Raw genomic sequence first — 20,840 nt, 5'->3', positions numbered from 1 at the left:
GTTAGCTGTCCTGTGAGATCAGCAGTTGGTCTGCCACCTGTCCTCAGGGGAAGGAGAGATAAGGAACAATGAAGCAGCATCTGGAGATGTGTAATGAAGGGATGGGAGAGAGAGCTGTCTGGAGCGGCTCCCCCTTTGAACCCTGAACTGTTTGAAGTGAAGGACAGGCGATACCCCAGCAGGGGGATAAAAAGGGACAGGTTCGCTAAGGCAGCACACACACACACTACACCCGAGGTAACAAGACCCTGGAAGCGGTGCGCCTCTCACGAGTCGGTGGGAAGCTCTTGGAAGGCTGATCGGGGGATCAGCCTTAAACGCACAGGGTGGAAAGGTATGATCAGCGGAAACCCGGTGTGTGTCCACCCTCGCTTGGGTGCCGGGTTCACTGCAGAGGATCGACCGCATCTGGAGGAGGGGTCACAGTCGGTGACCTCAGGTGACATCACAAAGGACCCGCCCGAAAACTGCTTGTGAGCAATATCACTGGTCTGTGAGTGGAAGCCGTTTCTGAATGATCAGTCGCTCTTGTTCTCTCTCTCCTTCCCCCCACATTGTCCATCGCCCTGGCAACGATTACTGCGAACTGAACTATTAAATCGAACTGGACTTTTGTGTCACTTTGAAATTGGTCATTTACCACTAGACAACGATAGAGCTTGATTGATGCTGTTATCTTAATTCTGTGCACATGTGTGTTTATCATTGCTGAACTGTTGCATTTATTATCCTTTCGATTACTGTGTTGCTTGTTTCTTTAATAAAACTTTCTTAGTTCTAGTAATCCAGACTCCAACCGAGTGATCCATTTCTGCTGGTTTGGCAACCCAGTTACGGGGTACGTAACAATGCTGACTATGTACAATTCAGCCCTCCCATCCCAGAACTGGCACTCACCTCCCCAAAGGAGGTACAGCACTGACAGTAGCATCATTTTTCCACTGGGACTTTCATCCCAGGAATGCTCTCCCCAATCGGGCACAGAAGGTTCCAAACACCATTACACGAAGGGGAAGGGAACCGACCCATACCCTGGACAATGTTACATCGGGATCCACAGTCCATTACCTCACAGCTGTTTGTGAGAGCTTGCTGTGCACCATTATACATCCCCATTACAATGATAACTACTGTGAGCTTTGGTGGCAGGGCAGCACAGGACATGACAAGGATAAGGAAAGTGCGACATCAATGCAGTGCCACTCTCCTACTGTGAACCAAATTCCAGGATGACACACAGTCATAATTATTGTACCTCAGAGGAAGGGAAGAGCCAGTAGTCAGCAGAAGTCTCTAAGGGGAACGGGATACAAGGGAAGCGAACTGACTTCATGATATTCACCTGTGGAGAGGACGAGAGTATCTACCTGTGACCCACTGCAAATCAGTTTGAAAATCCTGAATTTCACGAGACACTTTGTAGACAAACAGGACACAGGGAATCCTTGGCCCTTCACACTGATTGATATTCAGCTTCATCACAATCTCCTCATGGACGTCACCTCGACCGTAACATTGCACTGTAAAACACAGAACCTGTGCTCACTCAGTCTGCCTCACATCAGCACATTTCACTCAAGGTGATTCCTAGTAACAAAAGGGAAGGGGGTAGATTTAATGTTCCTCCGAGCTCAGAGACAGGCACCCATCAGCATGGGAATGGGCTCTGTTTCATTGTCAATCTGTCAGCAAATGTGAGTTCTCAAGGGATGTGAAAGCAGCAGGTTAAGTGGGGTAGTTTACAGAGGCAGGGAGGAGTGTTGGAGATAGTGGAGACCGCAGAGATGACAAGGAGTGTAGGTTTCAGAGTGGGTCAGAGAGATGGGGAGGGGTCACAGATACTGGAGTGTTGTAGGCGTTGCTGAGGGTCACAGAGAATGGAAGTGCTGTTGGGTCCATTTGGGCTCAGAGAGTGAGATGTGTGTAGGGAACGGAGGGGAAGGGGAAACAGACACACCGACAGGGTGAGGTATTGACCTGGGTGAGACAGTCAGCACTTTGACTCTCACAACATACAGAATACCATCCCTGGAAGCATCGGGTTCACAGATACAGAGCAAAGTCCAACCTACAGCGACCTGTCACCAGGAGACTGCAGGATGTGCCCTGTGGAGGCCATTCAGCCCATCGAGACATCGGACAATACAGCAGGATACAGGCCCTTTGGCCCAACCACTCCTCACTGGCCATGGTGCCCATCCAGATTGTCCACATTGTCTGCATTACAGCTGTATCTCTCCAAGTCCCACTCCCTCCATGTACCTATCCCAGTGCTTCTGAACGGATACTCTTGTACCTGCCTCAACCACTTCCCCTGTGGAAAAGACCAAAGACCAAAGTACAGTTATTATCAAAGTACATATATATCACCATATACACCCCCGAGATTCATTTCCTTGCTGGCATACTCAATAAATACATATTAGAATAATAACCATAATAGTTTCACATACTCTCCACTGTCCCTTTTAACTCTCTCCCCCTCACCCTGAACCCAGGGACTCTAATTGTGGACTCCTCTGACCTGGAGAAAAGGCCATTACCATGCACCTTATCTTGCCCCAGTGATTTTATTTACTTCTTCATTCTGTATTCCACAACACCCTTCTTCACTATAATTAGTACCATTTAATTCTGTGTCAACCACAGATACACTGATCAAGCCTTGTGCACTGGCATTCGAATCATTTCTCAAAATAGTAATGAAAGAAACCCAACACTGATCCCTGCAGAACACAGCTCATCAGCAGCCTCCATTCCGAAACACAACCTTCAACCACCTCCCTCTGCTTTCGTCCTCCAAACCAATTGTGAATCCACCAATCTTGACTGGATTCCTAACCATCCAGATTACCCTACCTTGCAGGACCTGGTTAAGGGCCTTGCTCAACTACAAATAGACAACGTCCACTGCCCTGTCCATATCTGCCACTTTAGTCATCTCTTCAAATAGCTTCAGTACTGTTCAATAAGCAGGGCTTTTCATGCAGAAAGCCGTGCTGACTCTATTTAATCTGACTCCGCCCACTTCCCCTCTTCTGATTTCACACTGACTGGTGTGTCATTCCCTGGCATGAACTTCCTGCTCTTCTCAAACTACCAAACATGAGCTTCTTTTTAGTCTTCTGCAACTTCTCTGGTGGCAAACGATGAGTCAATAATCTCATCAAGAGACTCCACAATTCCTCCTCTCACCACCCACAAATTTCAAGGAAGCACTTGCTCTGTCAGTGGGGATTTATCCACCAATACACCGCAAGGTTGCAAATATCACCCGTTCTGGAAATATGACCAGTCTCCAAAACATCTTTACTTAATTCTCTTAAGTAATCAGGATTATCTCCTCAGTGAAAAAGGGGATATATTCATTAAGAATCTCACCCATGTCGTGCAGGTCAACACATAAGTAACCCTGCTAATGTCTGAAGTGATCTACTCACTTAGTAACCACCCTTTTACTCACGATATGACTGAAAGGGAGATGAGGCTGAGTACAGGGCTACGGTAGGAAACTTTGTCACATGATGTGAGCTGAATAATCTGCAGCTTAATGTGAAAAGGACTAAGGAGCTGGTGGTAGACCTGAGGAGAGCTAAGGCACCGGTGATCCCTGTTTCCATCCAGGGGGTCAGTGTGGACATGGTGGACGATTACAAATACCTGGGGATACGAATTGACAATAAACTGGACTGGTCAAAGAACATTGAGGCTGTCTACAAGAAGGGTCAGAGCCATCTCTATTTCCTGAGGAGACTGAGGTCATTTAACATCTGTCGGACGATGCTGAGGATGTTCTACGAGTCTGTGGTGGCCAGTGCTATCATGTTTGCTGTTTTGTGCTGGGGCAGCAGGCTGAGGGTAGCAGACACCAACAGAATCAACAAACTCATTCGTAAGGCCAGTGATGTTGTGGGGATGAAACTGGACTCTCTGACGGTGGTATCTGAAAAGAGGATGCTGTACAAGTTGCATGCCATCCTGGACAATGTCTCCCATCCACTACATAATGTATTGGTTGGGCACAGGAGTACATTCAGCCAGAGACTCAGTCCACCGAGATGCAACACAGAGCGTCATAGGAAGTCATTCCTGCCTGTGGCCATCAAACTTTACAACTCTTCCCTTGGAGGGTCAGACACCCTGAGCCAATAGGCCGGTCCTGGACTTACTTCCTGGCATAATTTACATATTACTATTTAATTATTTATGGTTTTATATTGCTATATTTATACTCTACTCTTGGTTGGGGCAACTGTAACGAAAATCAATTTCCCTCGGGATCAATATAGTATGACTATGTCTACGACTATGACTAAATTTCTTGGGATTTCCCTTTACCTTTTCTGCCAGATCCATCTCACACCCTCTTCCTTTGCCCTCATGATTTCACTCCCGATTGTTTTCTTAGTCGTTTGGCATTAAAGCATTCACTGGCACATGACCTAATTCAGTGGTCCCCAACCACCGGGTCGTGAACCGGTACCGGGCCGCAAATCGTACACTACCAGGCCGCGAGGAAGCGATATGATTTGGCGATATGAGTCAGCTGCACCTTTCCTCACTCCCTGTCACGGCCACTGTTGAGCCATAATGCATGCGTGGTCATGACCCGCGCGTCATCCATTTCAGCGCAGGAAGGAGATCAACTCCTCGAGCTTGCAAATGACGGCGGGCTGGAAAGTATGTTTGACATAACATCTCTGCCGGCATTCTGGATTAAAGTCAAGGCTGAATATCCTGAGATAGCCACGGAAGCACTGAAAACGTTGCTTCCATTTCCAACATAACTCTGCAATGAATGCAATGAAAACTAAATTGCGGAGTAGAATAGACATAAGGAACCCCGTTCGACTATCACTGTCTCCCATCACTCCTCGATAGGACCGTCAAGGAAAACAAGCCCAGGGCTCCCACTGATTCAGTGATATTGGTGTGTTGCAATGATTTTATATGTTCATATGGGGAAAATATGTACTGCGTGTTTAATATCCAAACGTTCCTTAAAATGTTATGATGCTATTGACTTATATAACCATATAACAATTACAGCATGGAAACAGGCCATCTCTCCCCTTCTAGTCCGTGCCGAAAGCTACTCTCACCTAGTCCCACCGACCTGCACTCAGCCCATAACCCTGTATTTCATTCCTGTCCATATACCTATCCATTTTTTCTTTAAATGATAGTATCGAACCTGCCTCTACCACTTCTATTGGAAGTTCATTCAACACTTACTTCAAGCTTCCCTGTCCTCCCCTGATAATTGACTTATCACTATACTCATGCGAGGAAAATATGCGCTGTGTGTTTAATATTAAATTCGTTAGAAAAACCCTTTTAGAAAGGAAATTGAGTGCATTAGCCACTTATCACCAATATTCCGGTAGTGATTAACACCCCCCCACCACCTCCTCCTCCGAAGAGAATCGCCAAAAACGATTGGGGGGGATGGTGGGAATCGTACACGCATGCGCACTGGTGCCCGCGCACGGCTTCATGGTAATTGTAGTCTTTCTCGGGGTAAACCCAGCATATTTGACTGCACTGCTACTCTTGTCCATTGACAACCCTACCACCACCTCCCCCACCCCCCACCACCGGTCGGCCGGTCCGTAAGAATATTGTCAATATGAAACCGGTCCGCAGTGCGAAAAACGTTGGGGACCCCTGACCTAATTGAACAATGTCCTTCCATATTTTTCTTGACCAAAGCTTGTATATCTCTCATATTTTTGCATCTGCCGAACTGTCTCTCCATGATTTCCTGGAACGTTTCCTACTAAACCATCCTGCCATGCGAGGCCTTCTTGTAGGTTCTGCTAAATGGACAACATTTTCAGCCTGAAACTCATCTACAATTTTGGTCATTCTACAAACAGCTCCAAAGAGGTTCAACTGAACAAATTCCATTAACACCATGCAAACTCCTCCTAATCAGTCCCTGTCTTCCCAAATACTGGAACATCCTATCTCTCCAATTGCCCATCACTAACTTCCCCACAACTGAAGTCAAATTCACTGGTCTGTCATTCCTTGGTTTATCCTTTCCATCATTCTTAAAACTACGGAACAACAGTGACCTAATTCCATTCCTCTGTGGCATCATTTCCCAGTGACAAACGATGAAGCAAGTATCCCCCTAAGGGCCTCCACTGTTTCCTCTCTAGCCTCCCACGGAGTCCCAGGAAGCACTTAGTAAGGCCCTGGGGATTTATCCACTAGAAATCACTGTAAGGCTGCAAATACCTTCTCCCCCCAAACTGTCTTCACCTGTTGCCCTCACCTCTTGAACAATTGTGACTTCCAGTAAATCAGTTCAGCAAACACTGAGGAGAAATATTTGTTATAGTTTCACCCTACTTGCTCCATCTCAAGAGTCCCAGGAAGCACTTAGGATTTATCCACTAGAAATGTACTGTAAAGCTGCAAATACCTTCTCCCTGGGAATATGTATGTCCCCCAATCTGTCTTCCCCTGATTCCCTCATCTCTTGAGCAATTGCGATTTTCAGTAAATCAGTTCAGCAACAATTGAGAAGAAATATTTCTTATAATTTCAACCTATCTGTCCCCTCAAGTTACAGACAGCCTGCTGATCCCCAACAGGAACTCCTCTCTGACTAACCATGCTTTTAATCTTTACTGAGCTTTAGAAACTGAGCTATAGAATTTTTCTTAATCTTGTCTGTCAGATCCATTTCATACCCTCACTTTGCCCTCCAGATTTATCTCAAGTGCATCCTTTATATCTTTGTAATCATCAAGAGATGAACTTGTTCCCAAATTAAACACAATGTATCATATACAAAATGATGGAGGAACTCAGCAGGCCGGGCAGCATCAATGGAAAAGAGTACAGCCGATACTTCAGAATGAGACCCTTCTTCGGGACTCCTGTTTGTGAACACAATGTATGTTTGCCTCTCCTCTTGACTGGAACTTCAATCTCTCTCATCAGCCCGGGTTCCCAAACCATCTAGGCTCTGTACACAAGAGGAACACAATACACCTACACCCTTGATACGCCACGAGCCGTGTCCCAATCCTTGCTTCTCACCGTTACACTGAAGCTTCTCTGAGCTCTTTTCGCTCTTCTCTTGCGTGCAGGTTGAAGACGTCAAAAGATCTGGTTGCTCACTGCACATCAAGGTAGGTGCACTGCACAATGAGAGAGTCTCACTGCCCTGCTGATCCTTGCTCGACCCTAGTGCACAACACACACATCAATCAGAAACCTGTAACCTGGGAGATGGCGTTGAGTTTACCCGAGAACTGATGGGGATTTTCCGTTCTGACACTCCCTCCCTCCCATGCCCCCATCCCAGTGTGTCACTGACTGACTGGGATATAGTTCTGACAGACTCCCGTCACTCCCACCCCAGACACACACATTCCATATGGGAAGTTTACAGTGTAACTTGACATGTGGACGGGGAGAGGCAGGTTTTACCCACCGGGACAGAACACTCCTCTGGATTTTGTCTTGTCGACGAGAGTCTGTCTGACGGTCTGAATCACTGCGTGGCCTTCATCAGCACTTGTCCACGTGACACTCATTTCTGTCCAAAATATCTGAAAAACATTGGTTCCCTCATGGAATAACTCTGGATCAGTCATCATCTTGTTTACTCCAAAATCTCCGGATTTCTGCAACAGAATCACAGAGCAAATGTCTTCCTTCCGCACTGTCTCACCTCCTGAAACACAGAGTAACAGAGTGATTTCGGTACTGCTGTGGGAGGGGTGTGAGTAACAGAGTGATTTAGGTACTGCTGTGGGAGGGGTGTGAGTAACAGAGTGATTTAGGTACTGCTGTGGGAGGGGTGTGAGTAACAGAGTGATTTCGGTACTGCTGTGGGAGGGGTGTGTGTCCCACCCACTGCAGGAACCCACAGGGTGCATCATCCCTGGGCTCAGCACCTTCCATCTGGGTTGTGCCCACTGTGTGTGTGTGAGTGTGAGTGTGTTTTTGTCTGGGTGGTGTAGCGGTGATGCTGTCTGTGTACAAGTCAGTCTTCCCACCCCCACTTCTGTCTCCTCTGGGACTTTCAGCCCAACAATCAGCTCTCCTCAGGGGTACAGAAAGATGAACAAACATCATTTTGGACAGAGACAAGTGAATCCAACCATGACCCACAGAATTTTTTAACAGGATTCCGAGTTCATTGCCTCTCTCCTGTTTGTGGGAGCTTGCTATGCACCAATCTCCCATCACAATGAAAACTCCTGTGTATTACAGAGCAGCGGTCCTCAACCACCGGGCCGCAAAGCATGCGCTACCGGGCCGCGAGGAAACGATATGATTTGGCAATAGGAGTCAGCTGCAACTTTCCTCATTCCTTGTCACGCCCACTGTTGAGCTTGAACACACGCGAGGTCATTACCCGCGCGTCATCCATGTCAGCGCGGGAAGGAGATCAACTCCTCGAGCTTGCAAATGACGGCGGGCTGAAAAGTATGTTTGACATAACATCTCTGCCGGCATTCTGGATCAAGGTCAAGGCTAAATATCCTGAGATAGTCAGGAAAGCACTGAAAACATTGCTTCCATTTCCAACATATCTCTGCAATGAATGCAACGAAAACTAAATTGCGGAATAGACTGGACATAAGGAACTTCCTTCGAGTATCGCTGTCTCCCATCACCCCTCCATAGGACTGTCTTGTTGCAGGGAAACAAGTCCAGGGCTCCCACTGATTCAGCGATATTGGTGCGTTGCAATGATTTTATATGTTCATACGAGGAAAATATGCGCAGTGTGTTTGATATCCAAACATTACTTAAAAATGTTATGATGCTATTATAAGTGACTTATATAACCATGTAACAATTACGGCATGGAAACAGGCGATCTCACTCCTTCTAGTCCGTGCCGAACGCTACTCTCACTTAGTCCCACCGACCTGCACTCAGCCCATAAGCCTCCATTCCTTTCCTGTCCATATACCCATCCAATTTTTCTTTAAATGATAATATCGAACCCGCCTCTACCACTTCTACTGGAAGTTCGTTCAACACTTCAAGCTCCCCTGTCCTCCCCTGATAATTGTCTTATTGCTATATTCATGCCAGGAAAATATGTGCTGTGTTTAATATTAAACCCGTTAGATAAACCCTTTCAGAAACAAAATTGAGTGTATTAGCCACTTATCACCTATATTCCGGTCGTGAATAACACCCCACCCGCCGAACAGAATCGGCAAAAACAATTTTTAAGAAATCGGCACGTAAACGCATGCGTAACGGTGCCCGCGCAAGGTTTCATGGTCACTGTAGTTTTTCTCGGGGTAAACCCAACATATTTGACTGCTACTCTTGTACGTCGGCAACCCTACCGCCGCCGACACCCCCCCCCCCCCCGCCTCCACCGGTCAGCCGGTCCGCAAGAATATTGTCAATATGAAACTGGTCCGCAGTACGAAAAAGGTTGGGGACCCCTGTTGTAGAGGTAAGACCTGGTAAAACAATGCATGTGCCTTCCACTACAATGGAAACATGCACAGGGTCACGCACAATAATTATTGTGCCTTAGAGAGGCACAAGAGGCAGCGGTCCAGAAAAGGAAACAAAAGACAAGAGGACTCTAGGGTAAGGTTTCATTAGGTGGAATCACAGACTGACAGAAGATGAGTGTATTTACCTGTGACCCACTGCAGGGCATCTCGAAGATCCTGATTTTCATGAGACACTTTGTACACAAACAGAACACAGGGAACCCCTGGCCCTTCACACTGGCAGATTTTCAGCTCCTTCACAATCTTCTCATGGACGTCTCCTCGACCGTAACACTGCACTGTAAAACACAGAACCTGTGCTCAGTCAGCCTGCCTCACACCAGTCTAATGTTCCTCTGAGCTCAGAGATGGACACCCACCACCATGGGTGTCCTGTGCCTTGAGAACAGGCTTTGAACCAGTGAGGATCAGTCTGGGGTACAGGAGATCCAGTGGAAAGTGAAAGCAAAAAGTTTGTTGTGCGTTGCAGTGATGGAGAGTGGTATAGGTGCTGTTCGGCATCAAAGAGATGGGAGAAGTGTAGAGGAAGTAGATTTAGAGGCTGTAAGGGTCAGGAATGAAACTGACACAGCTACAGGCGAGGTATGGAAGTTGGGGAAGACATTTCGAACCTCAACTCATACATTCCTCAGAAAACCCTCCCTGGAAGTGGTGGGGCCTCTCTTTATGAGGCCACACACAGAGATCTAGGGTATGACACAGGGACCTAGGGTAGGTCATTGGAGACAGAGGGATGTAGACAATGCAAGCCATTCAGCCCATCATCTAATACAACAAGATAGAGACTATTTGCCCAATGAGTCAGTGATGACCACTATGCCCAGCTGGATGATCCCAATTTCCTGCAGTCAACTTTATCCGTTCTTACCCTGCCTTTCCATGCATTTATTCAGGTGCCCCTTCAATAATACCATTGTACCTGCTGCACCCACTTTCTCTGGCAGTTCGGTCTATATACTCACCGCCCTATTGGTGAAAGAATTGCCCTGCAGGTCTGATTTAGATCATTTAGATCTCCTTCCAGTGCCAAAGTAGCGTGCCCGCAACTTACTAACACTAAGGTTTTTGGCAATGTGGCAGGAAACTGGAAAACCCAGTTGAAACTCACTGCAGTCATGGGGAGAAAGTGCAAACACCTTAAAGACAGTAGTGGGATTTGTGCATACTTGGCTACCATTGCAAATTTTGAGCTAACCACTACAGAATTTATTGGTATTTTCCTTAACTTTATCTCCGAGATCCACATCACACCCTCTCACTTTTTCCTCCGATAGTATTCTTAGTCATGTGACGTTAAGGGATTCACTGGCAAATTACCTAATTGCACCTTGTCCTTCCATACTTTTCTTGACCAAAGTCTGAATAACTCTTGTCTTGACAGGTTTACTCTCCATTTCGACAGGAACATACTGCCTCTGCAGACTTGACATTTCTCAGCTCCTGCCCCAATCTCTCGGGTCGAGCCCCAAGCCTGCGTTCTCACTGTTACACTGAAGCCTCTCCGAGTTCCAGCTGCTCTTCCTTTGGCTGCATCCTGAAGAAATCGAGGAAGCCGATTGTTCACTCACCACTAAAGTCTCACTGCCTGGCGGATACTCGCTCTGCCCTACTGGAAAGCACACATATCAGTCAGAAGCATGTAAACTGGGAGTTGGTGCTAAAGTGACCTCAGTACCAAAGGACGTTTGTGCTCCAAACCTCCCTCCCGCAGCAGTCACTGACTGACCGGCTATTGTTCCATCATTTTCCCACCCAAGACACCAATCAGGCACAACCGTCATGTTGCATGTGGGAAGGTTTCACTGAAGCGTGAGGCGTGACAGGGAGAGACAGGTTTTACCCACCGGGGGAGGAATGTTCTCTGGATCTGGTTCTGTCACTGAGACTCTGTCGGATGGCCCGAATCGTATTTGGACAATGGCAGTCAGCTGACCTCCTCTTGAGAATACCGCTGGTTTCTCTCCAAAGTACTCGATGAACTGGTGTTCCCTCATGGAATAACCCTGGATAGGTCCTTATCTGCCCCTCTCCCACATCTCGGGATTTCTGCAACAGAATCACGGCACAAATGCCTTCCTTCTGCGTTCTTCCGCCTCCTGCAACACAGAGTAACAGAGTGTCTGGGTGCTGCTGTGGGATGGGTGTGTGTCCCACCCACTGGGTACATCAGCCCTGAGCTCAGCACCTTCCCCCTGGGGATGTCCCACCTTCCTGCCCCTGTCTGTGTCCAGTTGATGCTCTGTGTGTACAGGGCAGCCCTCCCATCCCACTACTGGCACTCACTAGGGCCAAAGGACGTACAGTACTGCCAGAGGCACCATTTCTCCACTGGGATTTTCAGTCAAGCCCCAAACCCCTCCCTCACTCAGCTGCACAGAAACGTCCACACACACCATTTGAGACACAGCAAGGGAAGCCACCTGTGCCCCAGACAATGGGATCTCCAATCCATCACCTCACTGCTGTTTGTGGGAGCTTGCTATGCAGCAATACACAACTCCCATCACAATAACGACTGTATGCTTTAATGGCAGAATATGTTATGGATCAGGAAGGCATTACAGGAAAGCTCGTCCCCTTCTCCTACAATGAACTAATCACCTGTATTACACTGACCATAAGATGTAGGATTAGGCAATTTGACCCATCGAGTCTGCTCCACCATTCCACCTTGGCTGATTTAACTATCCTTCTCAATCCCAATCTCCTGCCTCCTCCCTGAGGGAGTGAACAGCCAACCGTCAGCAGAAGTCCTCAGGACCTCTGCACCTTCCACCTGGGGATGTGCCCACCCTCCTGCCCCCCTGTGTGCCTGGGTGGTGTTGTGCTGATGCTGTCTGTGTACAAGGCAGTCTTCCCACCCCACTACAGGCACTCACGTCCCACAGGAGGTACAGCGCAGGGATTTTCAACCCAATCACCAGATCCCCCAGTCTGGTGCACAGAAAGATCCAAATACAGCACTTCACACAGAGCCAGGGAGCCCAAGTGTGTCCTGGACAATGTTTCATCAGAATACCTGGTAGATTGCCTCACTGATGTTTGTGGGAGCTTGTTGTGCACCAATACACACCTCCAATCACAATAATAACCTCTGTCCCCTCGACAGATACAACTGGGCGGGACAATATCATCTTCAATCTACATATAGATTGGGTGAACCAAATTGGTAAGGGTGCTGAGGAAGAGGATTTCTTGGAATGTATACGGGATGGTTTTTTGAACCAACATGTCGAGGAACCAACTAGAGAGCAGGCTATTCTAGACTGGGTATTGAGCAATCAGGAAGGGTTAATTAGCAATCTTGTCGTGAGAGGCCCCTTGGGTAAGAGTGACCATAATATGGTGGAATTCTTCATTAAGGTGAAGAGTGACAGAGTTAATTCAGAAACAAAGGTTCTGAACTGAAAGAAGCGTAACTTTGAAGGTATGAGATGTGAATTAGCTAAGATAGACTGGCAAATGACACTTAAAGGGTTGACGGTGGATATGCAATGGCAAGCATTTAAAGATAGCATGGATGAACTACAACAATTGTTCATCCCAGTTTGGCAAAAGAATAAATCAAGGAAGGTAATGCACCCATGGCTAACAAGGGAAATTACGGATAGTATCAATTCCAAAGAAGAAGCATACAAATTAGCCAGAAAAAGTGGCTCACCTGAGGACTGGGAGAAATTCAGAGTCCAGCAGAGGAAAACAAAGAGCTTAATGAGGAAGGGGAAAAAGGAGTATGAGAAAAAACTGGCAGGCAACATAAAAACTGACTGTAAAAGCTTTTATAGATATGCGAAAAGAATAAGATTGGTTAAGACAAATGCAGGTCCCCTACAGACAGAAACAGCTGAATTGACTATGGGGAGCAAGGACACGGCAGACCAATTGAATAACTACTTTGGTTCTGTCTTCACTAAGGAGGACATAAATAATCTTCCGGAAATAGAAGGGGACAGAGGGTCCAGTGAGATGGAGGAACTGAGGGAAATATACATTAGTAGGGAAGTGGTGTTAGGTAAATTGAAGGGATTAAAGGCAGATAAATCCCCAGGGCCAGATGGTCTGCATCCTAGAGTGCTTAAGGAAGTAGCCCAAGAAATAGTGGATGCATTAGTGATAATTTTTCAAAATTCTTTAGATTCTGGACTAGTTCCTGAGGATTGGAGGGTGGCTAACGTAACCCCACTTTTTAAAAAAGGAGGGAGAGAGAAACCGGGGAATTATAGACCGGTTAGCCTAACATCGGTGGTGGGGAAAATGCTAGAGTCAGTTATCAAAGATGTGATAACAGCACATTTAGAAAGCAGTGAAATTATCGGACAAAGTCAGCATGGATTTGTGAAAGGAAAATCATGTCTGACGAATCTCATAGAATTTTTTGAGGATGTGACTGGTAGAGTGGATAGGGAAGAACCAGTGGATGTGGTATATTTGGATTTTCAAAAGGCTTTTGACAAGATCCCACACAGGAGATTAGTGTGCAAACTTAAAGCTCACGGTATTGGGGGTAAGGTATTGATATGGATAGAGAATTGGTTGGCAGACAGGAAGCAAAGAGTGGGAATAAATGGGACCTTTTCAGAATGGCAGGCAGTGACTAGTGGGGTACCACAAGGCTCAGTGCTGGGACCCCAGTTGTTCACAATATATATTAATGACTTAGATGAGGGAATTAAATGCAGCATCTCCAAGTTGGTGGATGACACAAAGCTGGGTGGCAGTGTTAGCTGTGAGGAGGATGCTAAGAGGATGCAGGGTGACTTGGATAGGTTGGGTGAGTGGGCAAATTCATGGCAGATGCAATTTAATGTGGATAAATGTGAGGTTATCCACTTTGGTGGCAAAAACAGGAAAACAAATTATTATCTGAATGGTGGCCGATTAGGAAAAGGGGAGGTGCAACGAGACCTGGGTGTCATTATACACCAGTCATTGAAAGTGGGCATGCAGGTACAGCAGGCGGTGAAAAAGGCGAATGGTATGCTGGCATTCATAGCAAGAGGATTCGAGTACAGGAGCAGGGAGGTACCACTGCAGTTGTACAAGGCCTTGGTGAGACCACATCTGGAGTATTGCGTGCTGTTCTGGTCCCCTAATCTGAGGAAGGACATCCTTGCCATAGAGGGAGTACAAAAAAGGTTTACCAGATTGATTCCTGGGATGGCAGGACTTTCATATGATGAAAGACTGGATCGACTAGGCTTATACCCATTGGAATTTAGAAGATTGAGGGGGGATCTTATTGAAATGTATAAAATCCTAAAGGGATTGGACAGGCTAGATGCAGGAAGATTGTTCCCGATGTTGGGGAAGTCCAGAACGAGGGGTCACAGATTGAGGATAAAGGGGAAGCCTTTTCGGACTGAGATTCGGAAAAGCTTCTTCACACAGAGAGTGGTGAATCTGTGGAATTCTCTGCCACAGGAAACAGTTGAGGCCAGTTCATTGGATATATTTAAGAGGGAGTTAGATATGGCCCTTGTGGCTAAAGGGATCGGGGGTATGGAGGGAAGGCTGGTACAGGCTTCTGAGTTGGATGATCAGCCATGATCATACTGAATGGCGGTGCAGGCTCGAAGGGCCAAATGGCCTACTCCTGCATCTATTTTCTATGTTTCTATGTTTCAGAAAGCCATTGCATCAGTGCATGTTCGATTCACAAATGATTCAATCCCAAGGAACACACACACTGTTAGTGTGCTCCTCAGGTAGGGAAGAGCCAGCAGAGACTAGAAGTCCCCAAAAAGGAAGTATTTTCAGGCAAATGTTATCACTGAATGACTTCACCTGTGCTAGAAGAAATAAACAGCTAGACTACTTTCTAACTAGTGAGAAAATTCAAAAATCTGAGGACTTGGGAGACCTTGTGCAGGTTAATTTGCAGGTTGAGTCATTGGTGAGGAAGGCAAGTGCAATGTTAGCATTCATTTCAAGAGGACTAGAATATAAAAGCAAGGATGTAATGGTGAGGCTTTATAAAGCACTGATGAGGCCTCACTTGAAGAATTGTGAGTGGTTTTGGGCCCCTTTTATAAGAAGGGATGTGCTGCCATTGCAGAGGACGTTCATGAAAACAATTCCAGGATTGAAAAGCTTGTCATATAAAGAGCATTGAGGGCTCTGGGTCTGAACTTACTGGAATTCAGAAGAATGAGAGGTGACCTCATTGAATCCCACAGAATGTTGAAAGGCCTTGATTGACTCGATGTGGAGAGTATGTATCCTATGGTAGTGGAGTCCAAGACCAGAGGACACTGCTGTAAAATTGAGGGGTGTCCTTGTGGAATAGAGATGAGAAATTTGTTTAGCCAGAGAGTGGTGAATCTGTGGAATTCATTGTCACAGGTGGCTGTGGAGGCCAAGTCATTTGGTATATTTAAGGTTCTTGATTAGTCAGGGCATGAAGAGGTAGTCCTGGGTAGGTCTGTAGTCTAGTGTAGTTTTTGTGTTGTTTTATGTCGTTCAGTGTAGTGTTTGTAGCATTCATGCAGCACCACAGTCCTGAAAAACGTTGTCTCGTTTTTACTGTGTACTGTACCAGCAGTTATGGTTGAAATGACAATAAAAAGTGACTTGACTTGAGATATGGGGAAATGGCAGGAGACTGGGGCTGAAAGAAAGAATGGATCAGCATGATGAAATGGTGGAGCAGACTTGATGGGCCAAATGGCCTAATTCTGCACCTATATCTCATGGACTTATTAAGTATTCGAGTCTGCTTTCCATTACATCTTGGCTGATTTAACTATCCCTCTCAACCCCACTCTCCTGCCTCCTCCATGAGGGAGTGAACAGACAACAGTCAGAAGTCCCCACAGGGGAAAGGAACTCTCGGGAGAAAATACCACTGGATCACTTCACCTGTGAAAAACGATGAGAGTGTCTACCTGTGACCCAGTGAAGAGCATTTTGAAGATCCTGAATTTCATGAGACACTCGGTAGACAAACAGGACACAGGGAACTCCTGGCCCTTCACATGGGTAGATGTCCAGCTCCTTCACAATCTTCTCATGGACATCTCCTGACTGTAACACTGCAACGTAAAACAGAGAACCTGTACTCACTCAGCCTGCCTCACACCAGGCACATTTCACTCAGGGAGGTTATCAGTAATGAAAGGGAGGGGGTGTTTAATTTTCCTCTGATCTCAGAGATGAACACCCACCAGGTTTTCACAATTCAGATCAGTCAAGCAACGGTAGATCTTGAGGGACGTACAAGTGACAGACAATTGCTGGTGGTTTACAGAGACGGAGAGGAGTATAGTCGCCAGAGTGGATCTCGGAGACAAGGAAGTGTGTAAAATCATGAGGGGACAGAGACACGGTGAGTGGATAACAGGTGGAGGAGGTTATGGAGAAGGGAAGGGATGTTGACGCCGGAGGTGGTCACAAAGATGAGTAGGGGTGTAGACACCGGAGGGGTCACAGAGAATGGGAATTGTGCACGGACTGGGGGTGGTTACAGTGAGTGGAAATGGTGTAGGGGCTGGAGGATAACACAGACATACTGTACTAGAGGGTGAGCTATGGACCTGGGGAAAACAGTGAGTCCCACGATTCTCACATGCCACAGAATCCCCTCACTGGAAACAGAGGGGCCACTGCTGCGAAGCCAGAGCTGAGGGCCGGAAGCCATACACCAGCAGACTGCTAGATGTGTACTGAGGAGGTGTTTTAACCCATTGAATCACAGAGCAATACAGCACAACAGAACATGGAACAGTACAGCACAGTACAAACCCTTCAGCACAATGAGCCCACACTGACCATGGCCCCCAGACAGGCATTCTAAATTTCCTTCATTCAGTCTGCATCTCTCCGAGCCTCACCCATCTATCTACCTGCTCAAGGTTTCCTCGATGATATCATTGTCCCTGTCTCAACCACTTCCCATGGTGCTGGTTGCATGGACTCACCACCCCAGGGTGAAATCATTGCCCCTCAAGCCTGTATAGCTTCCCCCTCACCCTGAAACTCTCTCTTCTCATATTGCCTCCCCCCTACTCTGGGGAACAAACTGTTGCACCCTCATGATTATATATACTTCTATTTGGTCACCCCTTATTCTCCTACGTTCCAAGGAATGAACACCTAGCCGAGTGACCCTATCTCTATTCCTCAGAACTTCGAGACATCCAACATCCTTGTAGATCTTCTCTGCTCTTTTCAGTTCTTTCCTGTCACAGGTTTTCCCAAACAGTGCTCAGTACTCCAAGTGTGACCTCACCAATGATTTATACAACTGTATCGTAACGTCCCAATTCTTCGACTCAGTTCCTTCACTAATCAAGGCCAATGTGCTCAACACCTTTGTTACCAGCCATGATGCCACTTTCCATAAACTATGCATCTTTGTTCCTATGTCAAGTTGTTTCCGAACTGGTCTCGGTCCATGTTCTGCTCAGATATAGTTGCTTTTTTTTAAGTTCGTAGGGATGGTTTTAGGGAGTTAGGGGTCAGAGTCGGGTTTAGGGAGAGAGATGCTGAGGAATTCTAGTCAGGCCAAAGATTACACCTCCGCTCTGTGATTGAAGCCCAGTAACAAGGATGTGCAACAAAACACATTCATGAACCTTGAGCTGGCAAACACCATGGAGAAGGTTGACAAGGGCTGTAGGCCCCTGGATCAGATGTGTGTGTGAGCAGGGGGCACAAGAGCCTAGGTATGTGAGTCAGTGACTCCGGAGATCAGGGACTGGAGTTCCAGTGCTGTCACCATGGTTAATACCAAAGTTTGAAGCTCAAGGGTTGAACAGACACCCTCAAGTAGCAGCCTGATGTCTGAAGCCCTTGGTCAACGACACAGGGGAAGATAGAGGTTCGTTGTCTGAGACTCAGACTCAGAGGCCTGACCTTGGGTTGGAAGGCCGTCTTTGTGTGTTGGGAGGAAAGAGGTTTTTTTGATGCTGTTACTTTGCTCTGTGTTGTTCCGCTGAAGATTGTGGGTTTACTATGTTTGCACCAGAATATGTGGTGACACCTGTGTATTGCCCCAGCACATCCTTAGCTTCTCCCAGTTATTAATACAAACAACACAAACGTGTTTTGATGTATATGTGATAAATAAATGAATCTTAGATTCCTCCATTCCACGACATTCACTAGTAACTGATCAGTCATAATTCTCCTCTGATTTGACTTTCCAAAATGCATCGTCTCACACTCATCTCCATTGAAATCCATTTGCCACTGATTGACCCACTTCCCTAACTAATCAAGATCCTTCTGTATTCCATGGCAAACTTTTCGCTATCAATAGCACCTTTAATTTTGTGTCATCCACAAACTTACTGATCAAGCCTTGTGCACTGGCATTCGAATAATTTCTATAAACAGTAATCAAAAGAGACCCAGCACTGATCCCTGCAGAACTCCGCTCGTCACCATGCTCCATTCCAAGAAACAACCTTCAAACACCACCCTTTGCTTCCTACATCCAAACCAGTGGTGAATCCACTGAACTATCTCACCCTAGATTCCATGAGATGTAAACTTACAGACCACGTACCATGCAGGATCTTGTCAAAGGCCTTTAAACTCCATACAGATGTTAGCCACATCCCTATGCACATCGTCCTTCTAGCTCACTCATTCAAGAAACAGCTAGAAAAATTCAAGAAGCTCCACTTTCTACACACAAATCTATGCTGACTGATTGTGATCAGATTCTGTCTACACAATTCCAATTCCTGGTAGATCCAGTCCCTCAGAATTCCCCCCCAGTCACTTCTCCACTGAGGATATCAGTCTGACCGGTCTGTCGTTCCTGGCTCATCCTTGTTGTTCACCTTAAACCAGTGCTCCCCAACTTCCAGGCCGCCAACCGATACTGGGCCGCGAAGCATGCAGGTATGCAGCAGTAGCCAGGACGCACCCAGCAAATCTTTAAGAAAAAAGCAGCGTTCAAAGCCACTAACCACTCCATCTGTATTTTCTTTCCCTCCTCCCAGTTAGTAAAAAGAGTAGAGTGACCTTGTAAAAAAGATAACAAAGTCTCAGCAAAGAAAAGCATTTACATTCCATCATCTAATAAACAAGAAAGAACCAAAATGTTATCTCTTAGAGAGAAAAACCAGCGCCGTCTTCAAGTTTAACATTGACTCCCTAAAAAAAACTTCAAATTCAATTATAAAATGTTATAATAAAACAGAAAAAAAATAGTATATCTGACCCAGCTGAATTTTCAAAAATACTAATTAATAATATCATAAGTAATTAAACCATCCCAAATATATATAAAAAGCCCTATTAGTAGGAAAAAACTACCAATTAGCTGATTTAAAAAAAAACAAAAAACTCAAACCAAGTATTAAAGGAACAAATCCCCTTATCTTCTTTTCTCAGTCGAATGTTCAGATGATCATTTACAGTCATACTTGAGCCATAAATCTTCTTTCCAAAGGAAAACCAACAATATGCGATAATGAACAACGCTCCTTGTCTTCTTTAATTAGTCTCTCAATGAAATATACAAATGACCTTCATAAATCTTCTTTCCAAAATGCGAATAGTATACAGTTAGCCAAACAACCTTTCAGATAGTTCATTCAGCAGCGGCGTCAGTAACTGCGGCGAGTATAGCTTGAACAAAGTCCAGTGCAGCTTTTGAATCAAAAAAAATATGAGGAGGAGAATTAGCGGGAAAAACTTTAATTCTTGTCGGATACCTCAGAGAGGGAAACAGTTTGTTATCATATGCCTGTTTCATTACCAGGGGCAAATTTTGATCTTTGTTCCATTACCTCTCTCGGGTAATCTTCGTAAAAACGGACCTCAGACTCCATAAATCTAAACATTCTGTTTTCTTGCCTGTCGCATTATTTGATCTTTAATTTTAAAGTGTTGAAAGCAAACCAGAACAGATCTTGGTTTACTAGAATCCTTCAATTTCGAAGTGAATGCCCTGTGTGCCCTTCCTATAGCAGGCGGCTTTAATAAAATGGTAGGAAATAAAGTGTGAAAAAGCCTACCAAAGTGAGCAGTTAAATCTCCATCTTCAGCTCCTTCTTGCTGCCCAACAATTCGTATATTCTTTCAGCCAGACCTAGTTTCCAGGTCTAAAATCTTATCCTGATATCTTTCCAAACGAGTTGTAGCTTCAGACAACTTTTGCTTAGTTATCTTCAATTCCTCTTCATGTGGAATAACTTGAGTTTCCAGGTCTTTAAGTTTTCCCAGAAATGACTTCATTTCATTCCTATTCTTTTCCAGTTGGTCTTTAATTGACCTATTCTGATCCTTAATTGAATTCAGTGTCCGAACGATATCTTCAGCCCACGATGGCATTTCATCAGATCTTTCATTTTGCACCTTTCCTTTCCCATT

General features: G+C 45.8%; 1 protein-coding gene across 16 annotated transcripts in view; it reads right to left on the bottom strand.

The window, feature by feature from the left end:
• Positions 1–19,568, bottom strand: part of LOC140192810 (uncharacterized) — a 44,710-nt gene extending 25,142 nt beyond the window's left edge. For 9 of the 16 annotated variants that reach the window (XM_072250294.1, XM_072250295.1, XM_072250290.1 and 6 more), the window contains exons 1-7: positions 19,433–19,568; positions 16,400–16,546; positions 11,360–11,611; positions 9,641–9,793; positions 7,454–7,696; positions 7,057–7,203; positions 1,368–1,520 (exon numbers count right to left, since the gene is read on the bottom strand). In XM_072250294.1, the coding sequence (XP_072106395.1) occupies positions 1,368–1,520; positions 7,057–7,203; positions 7,454–7,696; positions 9,641–9,793; positions 11,360–11,611; positions 16,400–16,546; positions 19,433–19,541 (1,204 nt within the window). In that variant the 5' untranslated portion in view covers positions 19,542–19,568. Of the gene's footprint in view, positions 1–1,367; positions 1,521–7,056; positions 7,204–7,453; positions 7,697–9,640; positions 9,794–10,832; positions 11,125–11,359; positions 11,612–16,373; positions 16,547–19,432 lie in introns of those variants that run through there. The other 7 variants (XM_072250299.1, XM_072250300.1, XM_072250305.1 and 4 more) reach the window with 7 other exon arrangements.
• Between the last annotated feature and the right edge of the window lie 1,272 nt (positions 19,569–20,840).

Source organism: Mobula birostris, unplaced genomic scaffold, assembly GCF_030028105.1.
Source record: "Mobula birostris isolate sMobBir1 unplaced genomic scaffold, sMobBir1.hap1 scaffold_2721, whole genome shotgun sequence".
Taxonomy (NCBI): Eukaryota; Metazoa; Chordata; class Chondrichthyes; order Myliobatiformes; family Myliobatidae; genus Mobula; species Mobula birostris.
The sequence above is the reverse complement of the archived record's forward strand: the minus strand, read 5'-3'. Positions and strand labels throughout refer to the sequence as shown.